The 21,642-nt window shown below is 35.2% G+C and overlaps 1 protein-coding gene across 3 annotated transcripts in view; it reads left to right on the top strand.

The window, feature by feature from the left end:
• The window catches only part of LOC136027564 (uncharacterized), an 81,196-nt gene that overhangs the window by 47,644 nt on the left and 11,910 nt on the right, over positions 1-21,642 (top strand). For all 3 annotated transcript variants that reach the window (XM_065704933.1, XM_065704934.1, XM_065704935.1), the window contains 4 exons: positions 4,790-5,016; positions 8,008-8,179; positions 11,806-14,580; positions 21,478-21,581. In XM_065704933.1, coding sequence (XP_065561005.1) covers positions 4,790-5,016; positions 8,008-8,179; positions 11,806-14,580; positions 21,478-21,581 — 3,278 coding nt within the window. The remainder of the gene's footprint in view (positions 1-4,789; positions 5,017-8,007; positions 8,180-11,805; positions 14,581-21,477; positions 21,582-21,642) is intronic.

Genomic DNA, 21,642 nt, shown 5'->3' with positions numbered 1-21,642 from the left:
ATTGGGAAGTGTACAGACGTTTTCAGGGGGATTTTTTGGTTAGGAGGAGGGGTTGAGAAGAGGGGTTTATGTGGGGGAAACTTTCCATGGAGGAATTTGTCACGGGGGAAGAAGATTTCCATGAAGGGGAGGGGCAGTGTTTTCTATCATTATTTAAAGAAACAATGAAAAAATAAATATGAAAAAGTTTTTTCAACTGAAAGTAAAGAGGAGCATTAAAACTTAAAACGAACAGAAAATATTACGCATATAAGGGGTTCACCTCCTCCTAATACCTCACTCTTTACGCTAAAGTATTTTTACTAATTTTAACTATTTATTCTACGGCCTTGGTGATTCAGGGGACAAAATTTAAGCTTTAGCGTAAAGAGCGAGGTATTGACGAGTGGGCGAACCCTCTCATATACGTAATAAAAACATACAAATATAGAAGTTTGTTACGTAAGCTAATTCGTAAGTCACGTATATCTTTTACTAATGAAAACGTTCGTAAGAAACTAAAAGTTCTACTCTGGAGGACAACTGGGCTTCCTCCCCCTCCTTTTTTCTCAAAATCATTCGGTCAAAACTATGGGAAAGCCATTTAGCCAAATAAATAAATATGCAAATTTCGCTTTAATTATTCATCTGCGGAGAGCCTGAATCAAAACATGGATTAACTAAAAAACGTTCAGAAATTAAATAAAAAAAAACGTTTTTTTTTAACTGAAAGTAAGGAGCGAAATTAAAACTTAAAACGAACAGAAATTACCCCGTATATGAAAGGGGCTGTTCCCTCTTCAACGCCTTGCTCTTTGCGCTAAAGTTTGAATCTTTCTCTCAATTTTTCTGAATTTTTCTCTGTTTTTTTTTTTTTTTTAATTTTCTATACTGAACCGGGCTGTGCTTCTTGGTCCAAGTAGTAATTGCCATTTTAATTTTTTATTTATTTTTTTTTTAAATTGAGCCAAACTATGCTTCAGATTATACTATTTCGATGCCATTAGCGCCAAAAACAATTGAAATTAGTAAATTCCAGCGTGTCATGCATTGTACTGCTATGAGAAAAAACGAGTATGATTTAGATAAAACAGTGGAGCAAAACAACAACAAAATTTAAATAACAAAAATTTGAATATTTTGACTCCATGTTCGGGAGCCTTTATTAACGAAGAAAAGATAAACTTAAATTAAATAGGCTACTCTAATAAATAATTTGTAACTACGCTACACACCATAGCCTTTAGCCTTATTGGGGAACCGTCTATAATAAAAGTTCGTTTTTATAGACACCATTTGTGTTTAGGGACAAATGTTATGCTACACGCCAATATGGCTCCTGAGACTGGAAGGCTATTAACATACTTTTTCAACAGTGAGCAGCTTTAAAATTAATTAGTTTCGTATATCTAGAATTGGCACATAGACCTGTTTATTGAATACTCTAAATATTATTGAAATTATTGAATACTCTATTTAAATACTCTTTCAACAGTGAGCAGTTTTAAAATTAATTAGTTTCGTATATCTAGAATTGGCACATAGACCTGTTTATTGAATACTCTGAATACTATTGAAATTATTGAATACTCTAGTTAAATACTCTTTCATCATTGAGCAGCTTTAAAATTAATTAGTTTCTTATATCTAGAATTGGCACACAGACCTGTTTATTGAATACTCTAAAATTTATTGAAATTATTGAATACTCTATTTAAATACTCTTTCAACAGTGAGCAGCTTTAAACTTAATTCATTTCATGAATTTAGAATTGGCACATAGACCTGTTTATTAAATACTCTAAATATTATTGACATTATTTAATACTTTATTTAAATACTCTTTCAACAGTGAGCAGCTTTAAACTTAAGTCATTTCATGAATTTAGAATTGGCCCATAGACCTGTTTATTGAATACTCTGAATATTATTGAAATTATTGAATACTCTATTTAAATACTCGTTCAACAGTGAGCAGCTTTAAAATTAATTCTTTTCGTATATCTAGAATTGGCACATAGACCTGTTTATTGAATACTCTAAATATTATTGAAATTATTGAATACCCTATTTAAATACACTTTCAACAGTGAGCAGCTTTAAAATTAATTCATTTCATGAATTTAGAATTGGCACATAGACCTGTTTATTGAATACTCTGAATATTATTGAAATTATTGAATACTCTATTTAAATACGCTTTCAACAGTGAGCAGCTTTAAAATTAATTAGTTTCGTATATCTAGAATTGGCACATAGACCTGTTTATTGAATACTCTAAATATTATTGAAATTATTGAATACTCTATTTAAATACTCTTTCAACAGTGAGCAGCTTTAAACTTAATTCATTTCATGAATTTAGAATTGGCACATAGACCTGTTTATTGAATACTCTGAATATTATTGAAATTATTGAATACTCTATTTAAATACTCTTTCAACAGTGAGCAGCTTTAAAATTAATTAGTTTCGTATATCTAGAATTGGCACATAGACCTGTTTATTGAATACTCTAAATATTATTGAAATTATTGAATACTCTATTTAAATACTCTTTCAACAGTGAGCAGTTTTAAAATTAATTAGTTTCGTATATCTAGAATTGGCACATAGACCTGTTATTTGAATACTCTGAATATTATTGAAATTATTGAATACTCTAGTTAAATACTCTTTCAACAGTGAGCAGCTTTAAAATTAATTAGTTTCTTATATCCAGAATTGGCACATAGACCTGTTTATTGAATAATCTAAATTTTATTGAAATTATTGAATACTCTATTTAAATACTCTTTCAACAGTGAGCAGCTTTAAAATTAATTCGTTTCATGAATTTAGAATTGGCACATAGACCTGTTTATTGAATACTCTAAATATTATTGACATTATTGAATACTTTATTTAAATACTCTTTCAACAGTGAGCAAATTAAACTTAATTCATTTCATGAATTTAGAATTGCCACATAGACCTGTTTATTTAATACTCTGAATATTATTGAAATTATTGAATACTCTATTTAAATACACTTTCAACTGTGAGCAGCGTTAAAATTAATTAGTTTCGTATATCTAGAATTGGCACATAGACCTGTTTATTGAATACTCTAAATATTATTGAAATTATTGAATACTCTATTTAAATACTCTTTCAACAGTGAGCAGCTTTAAACTTAATTCATTTCATGAATTTAGAATTGGCACATAGACCTGTTGATTGAATACTCTGAATATTATTGAAATTATTGAATACTCTATTTAAATACTCTTTCAACAGTGAGCAGCTTTAAAATTAATTCGTTTCGTATATCTAGAATTGGCACATAGACCTGTTTATTTAATACTCTAAATACTATTGAAATTATTGAATACTCTATTTAAATACTCTTTCAACAGTGAGCAGCTTTAAAATTAATTCGTTTCGTATATCTAGAATTGGCACATAGACCTGTTTATTGAATACTCTGAATATTATTGAAATTATTGAATACTCTATTTAAATACTCTTTCAACAGTGAGCAGCTTTAAAATTAATTCGTTTCGTATATCTAGAATTGGCACATAGACCTGTTTATTGAATACTCTAAATATTATTGAAATTATTGAATACCCTATTTAAATACTCTTTCAACAGTGAGCAGCTTTAAACTTAATTCATTTCATGAATTTAGAATTGGCACATAGACCTGTTTATTGAATACTCTAAATATTATTGAAATTATTGAATACTCTATTTAAATACTCTTTCAACAGTGAGCAGCTTTAAACTTAATTCATTTCATGGCACATAGACCTGTTTATTGAATACTCTGAATATTATTGAAATTATTGAATACTCTATTTAAATACTCGTTCAACAGTGAGCAGCTTTAAAATTAATTCGTTTCGTATATCTAGAATTGGCACATAGACCTGTTTATTGAATACTCTGAATATTATTGAAATTATTGAATACTCTATTTAAATACTCTTTCAACAGTGAGCAGCTTTAAAATTAATTCTTTTCGTATATCTAGAATTGGCACATAGACCTGTTTATTGAATACTCTAAATATTATTGAAATTATTGAATACTCTATTTAAATACTCTTTCAACAGTGAGCAGCTTTAAACTTAATTCATTTCATGAATTTAGATTTGGCACATAGACCTGTTTACTGAATACTCTAAATATTATTGACATTATTGAATATTTTATTTAAATACTCTTTCAACAGTGAGAAGCTTTAAACTTAATTCATTTCATGAATTTAGAATTGGCACATAGACCTGTTTATTGAATACTCTAAATATTATTGACATTATTGAATACTTTATTTAAATACTCTTTCAACAGTGAGCAGCTTTAAACTTAATTCATTTCATGAATTTAGAATTGGCACATAGACCTGTTTATTGAATACTCTAAATATTATTGACATTATTGCATACTTTATTTAAATACTCTTTCAACAGTGAGCAGCTTTAAACTTAATTCATTTCATGAATTTAGAATTGGCACATAGACCTGTTGATTGAATACTCTGAATATTATTGAAATTATTGAATACTCTATTTAAATACTCTTTCAACAGTGAGCAGCTTTAAACTTAGTTCATTTCATGAATTTAGAACCTGGCTATTAAATAATTGTAGTCAAATTTACCTTTTCAGAGTTTGGCTTCTATTGTCAAGGCTCCTTCTAGGAGAGGGGGAGACACATGGTACCAAACGCACAATTTAACCATTTTACATATTAATGAGCAATAAGGCAGTTTAGACTTGTGTAACTTACCTTTTGTCTTTAAATTTTTCTTCTTCTTTTACAGCGGAACGCTTTATTACACTTTACAGCACAACTTTACGAATAGGACCCTTGTCTAAACTCGTAACAGAGGAAAACTTGTATGACACGTTCAGTCCGTTTGGAGAGATCATCTCAATTGATGTAATCCCTCCCCGTTCATGTGCCTACATAGTCATGGGTAGACGTCAGGATGCTTACGAAGCTTTAACCCAGTTATCCGGTTACAAGCTCCAAGGAACCGTTATTCAAGTAAGAGTTTCATATTTCAGAATATTTGGTTGCGCTTTAAGCACAAATAATTTGTTTGTTTTTTTTGGGGTGGGGGTGAAACTTTTAGAAGTCAAAGTAAATAGAAAAGATCCTATTATCAAAGATAATGGAGCTGGACCAAGACAAATTTTATCTATTGTTTCGTTGATTTTCAAAAGATTAATTTGGGTCCTTTCAACTATTTCTGACAAGACAATAAATGAGCATATATACTATTTTTCATCTAAAATGGTCTACTTACTTACTTTAATCCAGACCATCATCGTTAAACGTTTTGGGCCACTTCTTCTGCTAGCGTATGCGTAAGGGCTCGGTACATTGTTCTTTGTTGTGTGGTACGTGATAACTGGGTTATCTCGACGTGGTCAAAGTCGAATTTCTCCACCCATCGTTTTCCTGATCAGCCTCGTTGACGAAGGCCATAAAGAGATCTTTGAGAGGTGATTTTCGGAAGGCGGCTCGGTTCCATTCGCTCGACATGGCCGAACCAGCGCAGTTGTTGTTTCATGACGTTGCTAGGAATGGTTCAAGTGGAGTGAGCCTTTGATGCATCACATTTGTGATGCAGTCAGTATATTTGATTCTAGCAATGCAACGGAGGCATCTCATATAGAAAGCTAGAAGTTTCATTTTGTCTTGGGTTTTCAGCGTCCATGTTTCGTATCCATACATAACCTTGGGGATTATTAAGCTGTTGAATAGGTGTATTTTGAATCTCTTGGATAAATGATTACTTTTCTAGATGTTGGCTAGTCTTCGGAAGCTAGAGCCAAGAAGTGCAAGTTGATGTTTCAAATCAGACCTATAGCAATTATCACAGGAGAGTAGGCTACCAGGGTCAACTGTTTCTACCTATCTCTTGTCTATGTAGGGTGGGTTGTCTAGTCCGTGTCTCATTGCCATAATTTTGGTCTTGCTGGCATTTGTCTCCATCCCGAACGGCTTTGTGGCATCATAAGAGTCTATCAGATTGTTTCAGTAGCTCTTGCGAAGAGTTGTCTAGCTTATCAATATCGTTACTGTAGGTAAGATGGTCTTTCAATAGCTCTCCTTTTGTTGCGCTATATTCCGACTGTATCAGTGACAGAACTGCATTTAGAGGGAAGTTTAAGGTGTTTGATGATAAGATGCAATTCTGAAGTACTTCGGACGAAGTTTGAACTCTTCTGACAACCCATCAACGGTGTTGCTTAGCCTGGAAACCGGTCATAGTGACTCTCGATTATGTATATTATCTCATAAGGATTCCTTGAGTGAAAGAGGATATGCTAGAGTCCTTTGTGCCGTATAAGGTCAAATACCTGACGAATATCAACACATAATCGGTAGAGTTTTTGGTTGAATTAAGTGTATCGTTCGATGAGTTGTAAAAAGATACATATCTGATCGATTGTGCATCTTGCAGGGCGGAAGATGGTCTGATATTCTCTAGTGGCAAAAGCAGTTGTTGCTTGCATTGCGTTGGAGTAGAACTTTTGTCAGTCGTTACTGAATGATTCGTGGGATGTTATTGTTCAGTTTGGTTAAGAAGAAGACTTGCTAAAGGATAATTACAAATTTGGTACTTATTTAACCACACATAACATTTGAAAACAAAGCATCGCTGGTGTTTTAATGGCTGTTATTTGGGCTATTAATTATTATTTTTTCACCTTTCTTCTCTATTTTCTATATTTTTGAGTCGTTTCGTATTGCCTGTAGAAGGGCTTGTACTGTACAGGCCACATATGTATGTGTCCTTAGAAATCGTCAGTTGGGCAGTATGATATTTCCATTAAACAAACAAGTTCTTTTTGTCTTCAACTGCTAGGATTTTTTCTCTGTTTCAGAAGGAACATAACCCAAGCCTTAATATTTTGATTTTCATTAATAAGTATTCATTTTTTTTCAAAAATATTGAAAATTACATTTGGCAATTCATCTCTCATTGAACTGCTGAAGTGCTAAATGCTGTTATTTGGTGTATAAATCGATCCATACAGTAAAAAAAAAAGTTGTAGAAAGCGTGCTGTGGCGTGCTAAAAAGCCTGAAAGCGTGCTGTGGACAAATTATGTTAACTAATAAATAGTAATAATAATAATTTATTTGTTACCCGCTTGTTTTGACAATTTAAGCGGAGTAAAAACATTAAGGAAAGAAAAATAAAATAACACAAACAATACAATTAATACAGTCTAATTAAAGGGTGGTAAGGTCCCAAGCGTTGACAGGCCTCAGCACCTAATCTAGCATAGAGTTTTTTATAAACAAAAATAATATCAGTGGCACAAAACTCTAATAATCTTCTGATTTTTATAAGAACGCGGCAGATACAATAAATATTTGCAATAACGAAAGTACAGAACTCTTAAACCTTGCAAATCTTGATTATTAAAAAACGGGCGCAAACCGGCCAGAAACAATATAGAATGGTCGCAATATGTAGAATAAAGTCTGGATAAAGCCTTTCGTCAAAATCTGCCTCGGTTCGGGACAATTTTCGCGTACCCAATTTTAAGTTTACTTTTAATATCATGAAGCCCACAAGATCGAGAAGCCGATAAAGATGAACAAACACTAATACCAAGCCACCGAATCGAAGAAGCAAGTTTTATTGAGGGAGAACCACAAGCAACATCACTACTTTAGTGTTTACCATTAAAAACTAAATATTCACATTTTCAGTATTAAGTTTGAGGCCAATTTCCTCAAAAGACTTAGAAACAAGCTGGGTCGACTTAATTAGGCTACTTAATGAATTATAATTAACCAATCAAATAATCGAGACCCCGAGGTCGGTAGTACTTATCATAAATCAAAGAAAGTTCTTTCAAAAAGCAATTATGTCGTTTTTGAAGTTTTTAGGTAACAATCCATGTTTGATGAAAAATAGTAACAAACAATTAGTGGTAATCAATGATATTTGAAGCTCGGGTCATTGCCCGAGCCAACTTGGATATTTGCTACAATTGTTTCTTACTTCCTAATAGCTGGCCTGGGCCCCTGGACGTGGTCTTAAAGGAAAGGACTTAAAGAGCCACTGGAAAATGGAGCAAGGTGTTTCCTACATTCCTTTGGACAGAATTGTATCTGCAAAGCAGCTCAAAGAACTTGAAGAAGGGGGCTATTTAGACGAAGAAACTATCCCCCAGCAGTATAAAGGTAGGTTGAGCCGTCCTCAAACGGTGTTAACACTAACCGACTTCGTTATGTGCAAAAAGAAGATGAGGATGTATTGGAAAAACTGATTTTTTTTCTACTGTTTCTACAATTTGTTTTATCCTCAGTTTTATTTTTGTTCCTTGTTTTTTGTTGATGTTTTTTTTTTGAAAAATTTAAGTGGTATAGGAGCGCAGGCAAAAATTTGACATGATTTATATTAAGTATTAATACTAAGTATTAAGTATTAATACTAGGTATTAAGTATTAATACTAAGTATTAATACTTAGTATTAAGCCTGTTCATATGTGGGAGTTCCAGAATAGGGCACATCTTGAGTTTGAGTTTGGAAGGGGGATATAAAGAATGTGCCGACAAAATCGTGTTTGTAGACAAATGCTGACACAAGCTGAATTAAACTGAAAACAAGCTAAATTCCATACATAAGCTAACTTTAAACTTTAAAGTTTGAACACATATGACATGCTTAAATACCTATTTAAAAAACAATTTCGACGATGACACATTTTACCATTAAACCACAGTTTTTTTTTTTTTTTTTCCTTTAATTTTGTTCGCATTGCAAAAAAGTAAAAAATACTCTCTCTCTCTCTCTCCCTCTCTCTCTCTCTCTCTCTCTCTCTCTCTCTCTCTCTCTCTCTCTCTCTCTCTCTCTCTCTCTCTCTCTCTCTCTCTCTCTTTAAAATTTTATTAAAAGCGAACTTTTAATAAAAATTAAAATTAATTAAAAGCTAGTGAAGTTTGCTGCAATATCTGTTTTATAACAAAAGCGTCTTTCATCATGATATTTCGTGCTGTTTATAATCGAGGAATAAAACAGAAAAAGAAATATTTCTTTCCTGGAATTCCATGGTAAAAACTGGGTTTAGTTAGTTTATGTGATGTTTTCTTTTAAACCAACCATGTTATTCACATTTTATTCAGGTTTGAAGCCTTCTCATGTGCCAATTTATAAGCCAGAAAGAAAGAACTAAACATCAAATTCCATCTAATTGGTTTTGCTGTGTGAAAATTTAAGCCAGTAAAACTAAAGAAATTGTTATTAGTCAGCAGATTGTTTACAAGTAGTCTCTCTGTTTCTCCGGGGATGAATGGTAGCAAAACTTAAGCAAGTCTTCACTTGTTATTTTAGATTTGCGACCTTTGGCTGCCTCTTACTGAGATAACATGAATTTATCTTAAACATTAAATAATTGTTTTCCCCTTTTGAAGGATTTCAACTAAATGTTCAAGTTTATTCGGAGTCTGCCTGAGAATCTCTGAAAATTTGTTGATTCTTTTAATTCTAAACTCGGTTTTATTTTATGTTTATTTGATACAAATATATTTATTTGGCCACTGTCTAGAGCCCAACGAAAAACAGCCCTCCCCCAAACAGGGTGGACGTTGCCAGGAAAGATTTAAGGGAAATAGGAACTTCTTGGGAGAGTTTAAAAAGGGTGGTTTTGGATAGATGGGGACGGGGGAGGAGCGTGCGTAGTTGTGTTGGCCTCAAGGGGCTTGGTGCCGCAGTGAGTTGTTAGTAGTAGAAGTTTTTTGGTAATGGAGGTTCGTTTTATCTTCGCACCGATGTACAGAAAGGCTAAAAAAGGAGACAAATTGAAAATAAATGGGTTCTTTGTCCCTTTCTACAAGGGTATCCTAGAGGATGCATGACAAACGGAATCAAATAACATTGAAGTGATTAGAGCATCATGAAGGGGATTTCAGCTGACCAAATGGCAATATGTGCATTTCATATACTGCGGCTTCTGCCACTCAAGCTATGGGTATTAAGGTGAAAATCAAAGCACGCTGTCAGGCTTGCGGCCCCATTTATATTAGATAAATATCCTGGTTCTGGCATATATTCACCGCTTTCATCCGCGCTTTAAATTCTTCTCATAATAAGCTGGCTAATTAAGTAGTGCTGTTGCTTTGCAACCCGCTGCATACAAATTTGATTTTTCGTTTTTTTGCGCGAACTTTGATAATTTCTGGAATCATAAGTATTTACTTAATTTTGATTCCGATTCCAACTTTTGAATCACCCTGATTTTTCTGATTCTGATCATGTCGTCCCATCCATAAAACTTAATCCTATAATGATTAGAATAAGAAAATTAACATAGTTTTGGAGAAAAGGAGGTACCCTTTAAAATGGATCCCGATAAAAATTACACCTGTGAAATCCAACGTGTCTAAGCAGGCTAGAATGGAAGTTTCAAGATTTTACGTACATAAATGTAAATTTCCATATTCTTTCAAAGAAGGAGTGTCATTTATGTGTGTATTTTTCTTCTTCTTTTCTGAGGATATCAATCCAATGGCTTAGAATATCGAGGGAGGGCTCATTCAGATGGAAATGTAAAGCTGTAGTGCCCTTTTTAACTATTGGAGGAGAAAGCCTGACAAGAAAGTATTGATTTCACAATTTCATGCCACAGAGCGACAAATTCAGCCCGAATTTGGGGAAAATGCGATCAATTAGAGATTTTTGAGATATCCAATGGGCTCAGTTGAAAAGCTAAGTGTATACCACGGTGTTTCGTTGGCCGTGGTGCCTCACGGTGGTACATGCTTTCCCTAAACAAACATGACATGGTATCCAGTGTTTCTCAAACTTTGAACACATATGTACCCCATTCTGTAACTTCTGCAAGCCACCGTGAAAAAATGGATGTATTTCATTAGAAATAAAAAAAAAATTCTTGTATATACGCAAATGCAAATAAAATAGAAGCAAAATAATCCAAAATAAAATAGAAATAAAACACACATTGTGAGTAACATTTATTTACATCAAAGTACCACATTTGCCATGTTTCCCACATTTTGGGAAACAGTGGTCTAGATTTACTTTGGCTAATTTTCACTTTTTCGACTAAAATTTTCAGCTCAAATGTATTGAAAGACAACCTGTAAATAAAACACTTGCGACCAAGAAATGGCCGATTTATTTATTGTCTAAAATACTGCTAGGAAAGTAATAATCAAACTTTAACGTAAAAAATGGGAACAGAACTTGGTGTCCAATTCATATATCAGATTTTTTTTTATATGTAATGAAAGTCCTTTTTGGAAAATCTAGATCTAACAGAAGCCGATAGATTTTATTAGCTCGAGAAGATCGTTGTGTTGCAGCGAATAACCGTCGCTGCGTGAATTTTGGCTGGTGCTTCGATTAAAAGTATATTCTCAATTAAAAGCAAGTCTCCATTGAAAGTTTGAACACATATGACTTCCTTAAATACCTATCTAAAAAAAAATTTCGATGATACATTTTACCATTAAGCCAACAGGTTTTTTTTAGTTGTTGTCAGACTTGGTTGCCATTTTTCGTTCGCATTGCAAAAAAGTAAAAAATACTCTCTCTCTCTCTCTCTTTTTTTTTTTTTTTTTTTTTTTTTTTTTTTTTTTTTTTTTTTTTTTTTTTTTTTTTTTTTTTTTTTTTTTTTTTTTTTTTTTTTTTTTTATTGTTGTCAGACTCGGTTGCCATTTTTTGTTCGCATTGCAAAAGAGTAAAAAAATACTCTCTCTCTCTCTCCTTCTTGCTTTCTCTCTTCTCTCCTCTCTCTATTTAACAAAATTTATACTGCTAAGGGCTCCTCAAGTTTTAATTTTTCAGGTCTGAACCAAGTGGCAATGGCTGGAAAGGGGTTAGATAAACAGACTGCCACTAAAAGCCTTTATCTTAGGCGTCGCGACTTAGATTCTAAAATAACAGCAACAGTGGATTCTGTAAAGGCAACCGTTGGTCAGACTTCTTGCAGTGACGAATTGCCTTTTGATGAACTTGGCAATCCTCTATCTCTAACTAATGAAGGGTCGTCAAAAGTTCCTGTAGAAGAATTCAAAAACGTGTCAGAAGGCTTATTATTGGCTCTGGACCAATTTAAAAATAGTAGTCATGTTGAACTTGAATCAGTTTCTGATGGAAGTGTTAGCAATTTGCCAGAAAAAACGCAAAATGACCCTTTTTTGTGTCTTGAAAAAGATGATAGCCATGACTGTGGTGCAGAAATTCGTATTTTAGGCACTTTTGGTTGCGAAGAACGAGAAAAACTTAAAGATGAAATAAATCAAGAAAGCCAAAAATGCCTAAGTCCAAAAAGAGATTCGTCAGAGTCTGGTGTTTTTGAAATTCAGGAATTCAGTTCATCAAATTCTGAGTCTTCATCTCAACCTACCCCTCCTAGGAGAAGTCCTTCACCTAGGGTTGCTAATGTCCACATTAAAGAAGCATCAACAGCTGTCAAAAATACGACTGAAAAAGAACTCAATAAAAATCTTCCAAGTCGACTCAAAAGCAAGGATGATAGCCCATCTGCATCTGCTTCTAGCGTGGAAAATATAACTCGCAGAGTAGACGTTACCGAAATCCGAGAGGTGGAAACATCTAAAACTGTCGAAAGTACAGTTGGACGAGAAGTACTACCAGAAATAACTCATGCCAATACTAGTAAAACACCAAAAACGGAGTCATTAATACAGTCTTCTGATGGATCTAACTTTTCAAGAGAAAATGCTACTAATAGATTCGGTGGCAGTGTAGACACTAAAAAAGCTGAAAAGTCAACCACTGCCAAAATTACGGTTGCAAAAGAAGACAATAGAAAGCCTCCAGGTCAACTTAAAACTCAGAAAAATCTTTCGTCTGAATCAGCCTTCAGTGTGGGTAGTACTGCTCATAGAGCGAGTGTTGTCGAAAGCAGGGAGTTAGACAAATCAAAAACTACAAAAAGTGCAATTGAACAAGAACTTCTCTCAGAAGTGACTCATGAAACAGAAATATCTAGCAAAATCCCAAAATTGGGGTCATTAAAGCCGGAATCATCCGTCACTAGTCAAATTGCTTTTAAAAGTGATACTGATAATTTATCATTACCACAGCCTTCATCTAAATCTGACCTTCAAAGGGAAAACACCACTCACAGAATTGATGAGGTTGAACGTAAAAATGTTGAAAAATCAACAACTGCTAAAAATATTGTTGAAAATGAAGTAGTTACATACTCTGAAACAAACTCAAAAGAACTTTTGGCAACATCTGATCAGGCTGAAGATCAAGAATCAACTTCAGCGAGCGAAATGATTCCGTTCCAATGTCTTTCTGAAGCCTTACGTCAGAAAGAAATAAAATCAGTAATGGAATCAGGTGATGACGTTTTGAATGAAAAAACTGGCGATAAACAGAAGCTTATCAAAGAAAGATTGTATGAAAATGCTGGTTTCAAGGTCACCAAAAAGTTTATTCCCTTCCAAAGCTATCCACCTATGCCAAAAACAAGAATAGCGCACGTGCCAAAAGTTCCCCTACCATTGGATAAAAAGTGTAGTGCTCCGTCGACACCTCCTCAGAAATGTATGAACAGCAGTGAAAAGCCACCTCTTATCCATAAAGCTCATCAATTTTGTCCCAAAGAAAACGCAATTCCGTTGGCATCTGCAAACATTAAGAAAGAAAGCACATTGAAACCAAAACATGTTAGTGCTGAGAAAGCTGCTAGAAAGAAACCTCTGTATCATTCCTCTTCAACTTCTTCAGCAAAGGTGACAGAAGACAGAACTACATCTGATTCGACTCCAGAAGAAAACGCCCCTTTGGTTCCTGCTAATCTACCGTCCCCAAGCAATTCAGACCCCAAAGAAAATGGCGAGTGTGCTACTCCTCAATCAAAGGAAATCAACAAATTCGTTGAATCTTCTTCATCGCCCAGGGATATCTCTTATTCCAGGTTAAACGCATTCAAATGTGGTAATAAAAGTAAGACCCAACATGGGCTTTCCCGAAACCTTGAAACTTCGAATGAGGATACAAATATTAAAAAAGTGGTTAAGCCTCAGTATTGCAAATTGGGGTCAGACAATGTCAAGAAGACAAATCCCAAACTGGCCTTCATAACAGAGCCTACTTCAACCTCTGAAGACGCAGTTGCTGCTTCAAAGTCAGAAATAGGGTCCAAGAAAACGGGAAATAAAGGCGGTGATAAATTGGAGCCGGACCAAGTTAAGAAGACAACTCCAAAGCCGTGTACTTCATCAGGACCAGTTTCAACCTCTGAATATCCTTATGCTACTGTTAAACAAGAAATTTTGTGTAAGAAGAGTGGAAGCAAGTCAAGTGAAGAGGAAAGAAAAGATAAACCTCGAGAAAGTGTATTAAAAGAGAAACAAGCTTCGAAATCTAATGTAGAGGAGAAAACCACGAAATCAAAACTTAGTGCTGAATCTAGTTCAGAAGATTCTGATGAAATATTTTTCCAGTATAACCGCAAGAGCTTAGTGCCTGGCAAGAAAAGAAAAAATTCAAAGAAGGATTTGGAGTCGCGCAAACGAAGACGAGAAAAGACTAAAAGAAGTTCTGAATCGTCAGATAAAGCAGACCGAAAGATAAAATCAGGTAAGAAATTGGCAGATTTTTCTCTGGAATGAATTCTAAGTAGGTACTTATTCTATAAGTACTTAAGCTTTGGAGCTATGCAGGATGCCTCAGTAAACCTCTTATCGCTCTACGGCCTCTTAGGCCGTATCCGGGGAGTGGGCTATCCAATTTGAACCCCCTCCTCCACCTCAAAATGTTTCTCTGACGTCGTAAAACATGACAAATGTAAATAAACAAATTTTGTTCTATTATTTAAAGCTTTTGTCTCTTCCCCCCACCCTGAAAAAATCCTGGATATACCATTACCATTGTCTTAAAAGGTGTATCTCAATTAATTTACCCTTTAAGTTGTAGAATTTTACTGTATCTAACGCATCTCGTAGGGATGTGCCTGTAGGTTTTGGTTCTACTAGGGTGTAGTCTTTGATTTACTGAATACTTTTCATTAAAAAAAAAAGCTTGAGATGAGGATTTTAGGCTTGGGAGGACAATACGAGTTGGATTTGAATTTCTTGACAGTAGAAGGTTCTACTATCGTCATTTTGAAATCGGTCCTATGGAAAAACGCTTTGATCTTTAATTCAAGTACATATTAACCATTTGTTTTTAAGAATATATTTTAAGCTTCGCATAGTTTATTTAATATGTACGGACGAAGTTTAACAAAATTATTAAGATTTAATACCACAGTGTAATACTCGATTTTCTTGTTTATTGAAAAATGGCATGTTAATTCCGATCAACATTGCTGATGTACTACACTCAAGTCGTTCAGGAGAGACTATTTAAATCAACACTTTAGAATATTAACATTTTACGCTCGTTAGGGGATTCTCTATTAGTGTCAAAACTGATATTATGACAAATCCACAGTTATCGACAAACAAATTCTTTTAGTAAAGCGCAAGTGACGCAAGCCATTCAGTAGAGACTGATTAAATCAACATTTTTCGAGTATTAACATTTTGCGTTTGTTAAGGGTTTCCCTATTAGTGTCAAAACTGATATTATGACAAATCCACACTTATCGACAAACAAATCGGTTTAGTAAAGCGCAAGTGATGCAATGACCTTTAGAAAGTTTAAAAGAATTTTCCACTCTTTTCCTAATCAAATTTTACTTGATTATTCAAATTGATGTTTGGCCCTTTCAGGTTTTAGCTTTTCTTTCATAGCGTTATCTCTTATACCTCCAGTAATCTTCAAAGCATCAATTACAGTGAAAATGTAATCTGATTGTTTGAATTGGTTAAGTGAATACATAATTTAAAAACTTGGGAAACATCGGGAATTCAATTTTTAATGAAAAAGAACTTTGGTTCCACCTAGGGACCAAAGTTCCCTCTTAAGAAAACAATTCTTGCTTCATCATATGCACAATAATCCTAGTTAACATTTTTTGCAGGGAAGAAAACCTTTATCTGTACTTCCTTCCTTGTTTTTTTCCGGTTTTTCTAAGAAGCTCATAATTTTTTCCAATAAAATGTTTTTTATTTTGGAATTTCGGCTAAATACGCTAAATGCTGCGCGAACTACAAAATAAATTCGTATGCGTCGCTATCCAAACCGTAGTGGCGGAAATACAAAAAACTTCATCATTTAACAAAAACTTCAAGAAACCTGGCATTTACTACAAACGGCCAGGATCAACCCCGTCTATAAACAATTTTTTTAGGATGTAAAGTAAAGCAAGTATAACGGCACTAGACCCTTAAGGGCCATTCTGGGGGGTGCTGATTTCCGTTTCGTGGTCCTTCAGGCAGGAAATGCAATGGGCGGATTGGGGCCAGCCATCCCGTGCTTTTGCACACCTGTCCTGCTTACCTTCTCCAGATTTCTGTAGGTACCCATTGAAAACTGGGTCGATTTTGACTGAACTTACAGAGTCGCGCCACTGACCCCCATCCCAAACCAAATAACTATCTACACTAGGGATCGAACTCATGCCTCTTGGACAAAGAATTATCAAACCAGCACGCCAACCACCTAGCCAGAACGGCTAGCATTTTTTTAGGATGGTATTTCTTCCAGCACAAATTTGAAAAAAAAAATGCTTATCAAAAGCATGTTTTTTTTTCAAAAATGTTATTGCAAAACTGGAAAAACAAGGAAATCAGTGAAGACTAAAGGTTCTCCTCCTGCAAAATATGTTAACTAGGATTATTGTGCATGTTATGAAGTAAGAACTTTTTTAGCATGTTTTCTTGCATACTAGTGGAACACTATGACCAAGAACTCCATATGCAGTTATGCCTTTTTTGGTGTTAGTGGGTGTCAAATCAAAAAATGGTGCGAAAGAGCTTGAAAGGTGTGGCTTCCCTTTGAAAGTTTAGTTAACACTGAGAATCAACAGATTGCTAATATTTAAATTTTTGTGGGCGAAAAGCGTTTTCAAATTTAATTAATTCGTTTTGCTTTTTACTTTTTACGTTTTGCTTTTTGCTTTTTACTTTTTACTTTTTGCTTTACATTTTTACGGTTGAACACGGTTTTGCGTTTACAGTTCAATTACGGTTTTCGGATATGAATAGATGTAGGATGGGTCCAGGGGACAATGTTTTGTCCCCTTTCTCTCAAACTCTTCTCTCAAACAAACTCTTTCTCTCAATTCTACTTAGGAACTTAAAAAAAAAACGCATCAAAAATGTAAAATTGATATATGCTCTCTTATGGTTTCTGGGAATATTTCTGATCTAAGCTTATATTATGAATGTGAAGAGTAACACTAAACCCCAAAATGAGCATAATTTGTTTCGTATAGGAGGAGGACTGCCCCTTCTTCATCCACTTTCCCGCCTCATGGTCGCAGAAACTTCAGAGGGTGTTCATTAAATCAGAAATTGAGAGTTCTAGTTCCTTTTTATAAGTCAAAAGTGAGCTGAGACCAACCAGCCACGAGGGGGGGGGGTATGTTCAAGTGGGCAAACGCCGGCCACCAGCAAAGATACGGAAATCCAGCATACGGAAAAGATACGGAAATCTGTCAATACGGAAATCCATGGAAATCCGTCCGTGGAAATCCAGGCTAACTGCGACGATCCAATAAAATCAAATGAAATTTTTTGTTCCTTTTTTACAAATGTTTGAAATTTTTTGTTCCTTTTTTTGAAACGCATTTACAACATTTTTTTATTAGTTAATTTCTTCTCATGCATTTCCTTTTCAAATTATCGAAAATGTTCGACAATTTCAAGACAAGATGTCCTGTCCAAAACAAGATTCGATATCTCCTCGAAACTTATCCTTTGCCTGGAGATTTGATTAGCGTCAATCCCGCTATTATTACCTCTGAAGACGTAGGTTTTTATGGCACTTGGTATTAACCAAGTGCCATATAGCAATCGCAAATTCTGTCGGTCTGTCGGTCCCGGTTTTGCTACTTTAGGCACTTCCAGGTAAGCTAGGACGATGAAATTTCGCAAGCGTATCAGGGACCGGACCAGATTAAATTAGAAATAGTCATTTTCCCGATTTGACCATCTGGGGGGGAGTGGGGGGCCCGTTAATTCGGAAAAAAATAGAAAAATTGAAGTATTTTTAACTTACGAACGGTTGATCGGATCTTAATGAAATTTGATGTTTGGAAGGATATCGTGTCTCAGTGCTGCTATTTTAAATCCCGACTGGATCTAGTGATATTGGGGGGGGGAGTTGGGAGGGGGAAACCTAAAATCTTGGAAAACACTTAGAGTGGAGGGATCGGGATGAAACTTGGTGGTAAAATAAGCACAAGTCCTAGATACATGATTGACATAACCGGAACGGATCCGATCTCTTTGGGGTAGTTGGGGGGGGGGGGGTAATTCTGAAAAATTAGAAAAAATGAGGAATTTGTAACTTACGAACGGGTGATCGGATCTCAATGAAATTTGATATTTAGAGGGATATCGTGTCTCAAAGCTCTTTTTTTAAGTCCCGACCGGATCTGGTGACGTTGGGGGAAGTTCGGGGTGGGGGAACCTACAATGATGGAAAACGCTTAGATTGGAGGGATCGGGATGAAACTTGGTGATAAAAATAAGCAAAAGTCTTAGATACGTGATTTACATAATTGGAACGGATCGGCTCTATTTGGGGGGGGGGGGGGTAATTCTAAAAAAAATAGAAAAAATGACGTATTTTTAACTTACGAAGGGGTGATCGGATCTTCATGAAACTTCATATTTAGAAGGACCTCGTAACTCAGATCTCTTATTTTAAATCTCTCCGGATCCAGCGTAATTGGGGGGGGGGGGCAGTTGGGGGGAACCGGAAATCTTAGAAAACACTTAAAGCGGTGAGATCAGGATGAAACTGGGTGAGAAGAATAAAAACCCGTTTAAGATAATGAGGTTAATTCTGAAAAATTAGAAAAAATGAGGTATTTTTAACTTTCGAACGGGTTATCGGATCTTAATGAAATTTGATATTTAGAAGGGTATCGTGTCTCAGAGCTCTTATTTGAAATTCCGACCGGATCCCGTGACATTGGGGGGGGGGGTTGGGAGGGGGAAACCTAAAACTTGGAAAACACTTAGAGTGGAGGTGATCAGGATGAAACTTGGTGGGAAAAATCAGCAGAAGTCCTAGATACATGATTGACATACCGGAACGGATCCGCTCTCTTTGGGGTAGTTGGGGGGTGTTAATTCTGAAAAATTAGAAAAAATGAGGTATTTTTAACTTAAGAACGGATGATCGGATCTCAATGAAATTTGATATTTAGAAGGACGTGTCTCAAAACTCTTATTTTAAGTCCCGACCTGATCTAGTGACATTGGGGGGAGTTTGGGGTGGGGGGACCTAAAATGATGGAAAACGCTTAGATTGGAGGGATCGGGATGAAACTTGGTGGGAAAAATATGCAGAAGTCTTAGATACGTGATTTACATAATTGGAACGGATTCGCTCTATTGGGGGGGTGAGGTTAATTCTGAAAAATTGGAAAAAATGACGTATTTTCAACTTTCGAAGAGTGATCGGATCTTAATGAAGTTTCATATTTAGAAGGACCTCGTAACTCAGATCTCTTATTTTAAATATCAACCGGATCCACCGTAAATGGGGGGGGGCAGTTGGGGGGTACCGGAAATCTTAGAAAATACTTAAAGCGGTGAGATCAGGATGAAACTGGATGGGAAGAATAAAAACCAGTCTAAGATACGTGACTGACATAACCGGACCGGATCTGCTCTCTTTGGTGGAGTTGGGAGGGGGGGGGGTAATTTTGAAAATTGAGGTATTTGTAACTTACGAAAATTTGATTTAGAAGGATCTTTTGCTTTAAAGCTCTAATTTTAAATTCCGACCAGATCCTGTGACATTGGGGGGATTGGAGGGGGAAACCGGAATTCTTGGAAAACGTGAAAGTTGGGGTATATTTATCTTACGAATAGGTGATCGGATCTTAATGAAATTTGATAATTAGAAGGAATTCATGTCTCAGAGCTCTTATTTCAAATCCCGACCAGATCTTTTGACATTGGGGGGAGTCGGAGGGGGAAATCTTGGAAAACGCTTTGAGTGGAGGAATCGGGGTGAAGCTTGGTGGATAGAATAAGCAAATGTCCTTGATATGTGATTGACGGAACCGTACTGGATTCGCTCTCTTTGGGGGAGTTGGGGGGGGGGGAGGGGTTCAGTGATTTGGCGAGTTTGGTGCTTCTGGACGTGCTAGGACGATGAAAATTGGTAGGCGTGTCAGGGAGCTGCACAAATTGACTTGACAAAGTCGTTTTCCCAGATTCGACCATCTGGGGGGCTAAAGGGAGAGGAAAAATTAGGTATTTATAACATACGAGTGGGTGATCGGATCTCAATGAATTTTGATATTTAGAAGGACATCGTGACTCAGAGCTCTTATTTTAAATCCTGACCGGCATTAAGCCTCTTATTTTCCTTTTAAATCAATCTATTGATTCATAGAATTTTGTTAGAGCTCATACCATATGATCTCTTGGCTCTTAGCTCTTCATGCCTCGTCACAAGTGCCATATGAGCTCTTAGCTCTTGTTTTATTATGTTACCGGGTGTTTACTATTGACAGAACGACTGATACTATTCCAGTTTTTCGGCTGTGACGTTGTCATCTGAAAGGCTGTCCCAATGAAACAGGTACATTGGCCTTACAAGCAAGGTTGATGAGGTTCGATGGGACCAGTCCATTAAATTTAATATATTTCTAATAAGGAACAATTCCGCCTCATATTGGACGTCAACTGAATTTTATGATATTGTTCAAAAGACGCTCCTATGGTTATCTGGGCTTCTCCTCCTTCCCCTCTTCCTATCAACAATATATAAGAAAGAAAATTCCTTGGATTTGCAAAAAAAGAAAAAAAATGGTTAAAATTTAGCCATCGATGAATCTTCACATCTCCTATAGAAATCCCTAGACTGTACACACTTAAAATCATCTTTGCTGGCATTTCTACTATCGATTTTTAATTGACTGTGTCTTGGTGGTAAATGAGACCCATTTCTTGGAATTATTTTCTAGTTTCTCACTTGTTTACTTATGGTTATACTATACCCTTGTAACACACTGGTCATGCTTTGATATGAAAGTAAATTAAAGTAAAAACTATAATGGAAATAGTTTAATCTATGTAATTAAGTTTCATTTGTTATAAGTTATGTTAACATAGTGGACGATCTAAGATACACCAAAAATTCCCAGTTTTATTCGTTTAGCATTCATTAGGTTAATTAACCAAATTAATCAAATTAATCAACGGAAATTAGTGTCTTAAGCCTGCAAAGGAAGCTTATCATCTTTTTCAAAAAGTTAGAATTTTTTGTTTTGAAATTTTTGATGGTACTGTACGTTTTTTCGATTAGGTTTTATCAATTTGTATTCCTACTAAAATTGTACCACCCCAATATTATTTTAGGATTCGATGACGTCAACTAAAACTCATTTTTTCTCATTTTCAGAAATTCCAAGTGACGATTCCACTTGTGATAGTACATTGAGCAAGGATTCTGAACACTCAAGAAGAGGATCATTGGGTAGTGGCGGAGGTCCCTCTATTTTGAAGGTAAGTGATTGAAGTGTGGAAAAGTTATTTTGCAACCGTCCAGCTTAATCCTAAGAGTAGA

This window comes from Artemia franciscana, chromosome 5, assembly GCF_032884065.1.
Source record: "Artemia franciscana chromosome 5, ASM3288406v1, whole genome shotgun sequence".
Lineage (NCBI taxonomy): Eukaryota > Metazoa > Arthropoda > Branchiopoda > Anostraca > Artemiidae > Artemia > Artemia franciscana.
The sequence above is the reverse complement of the archived record's forward strand: the minus strand, read 5'-3'. Positions and strand labels throughout refer to the sequence as shown.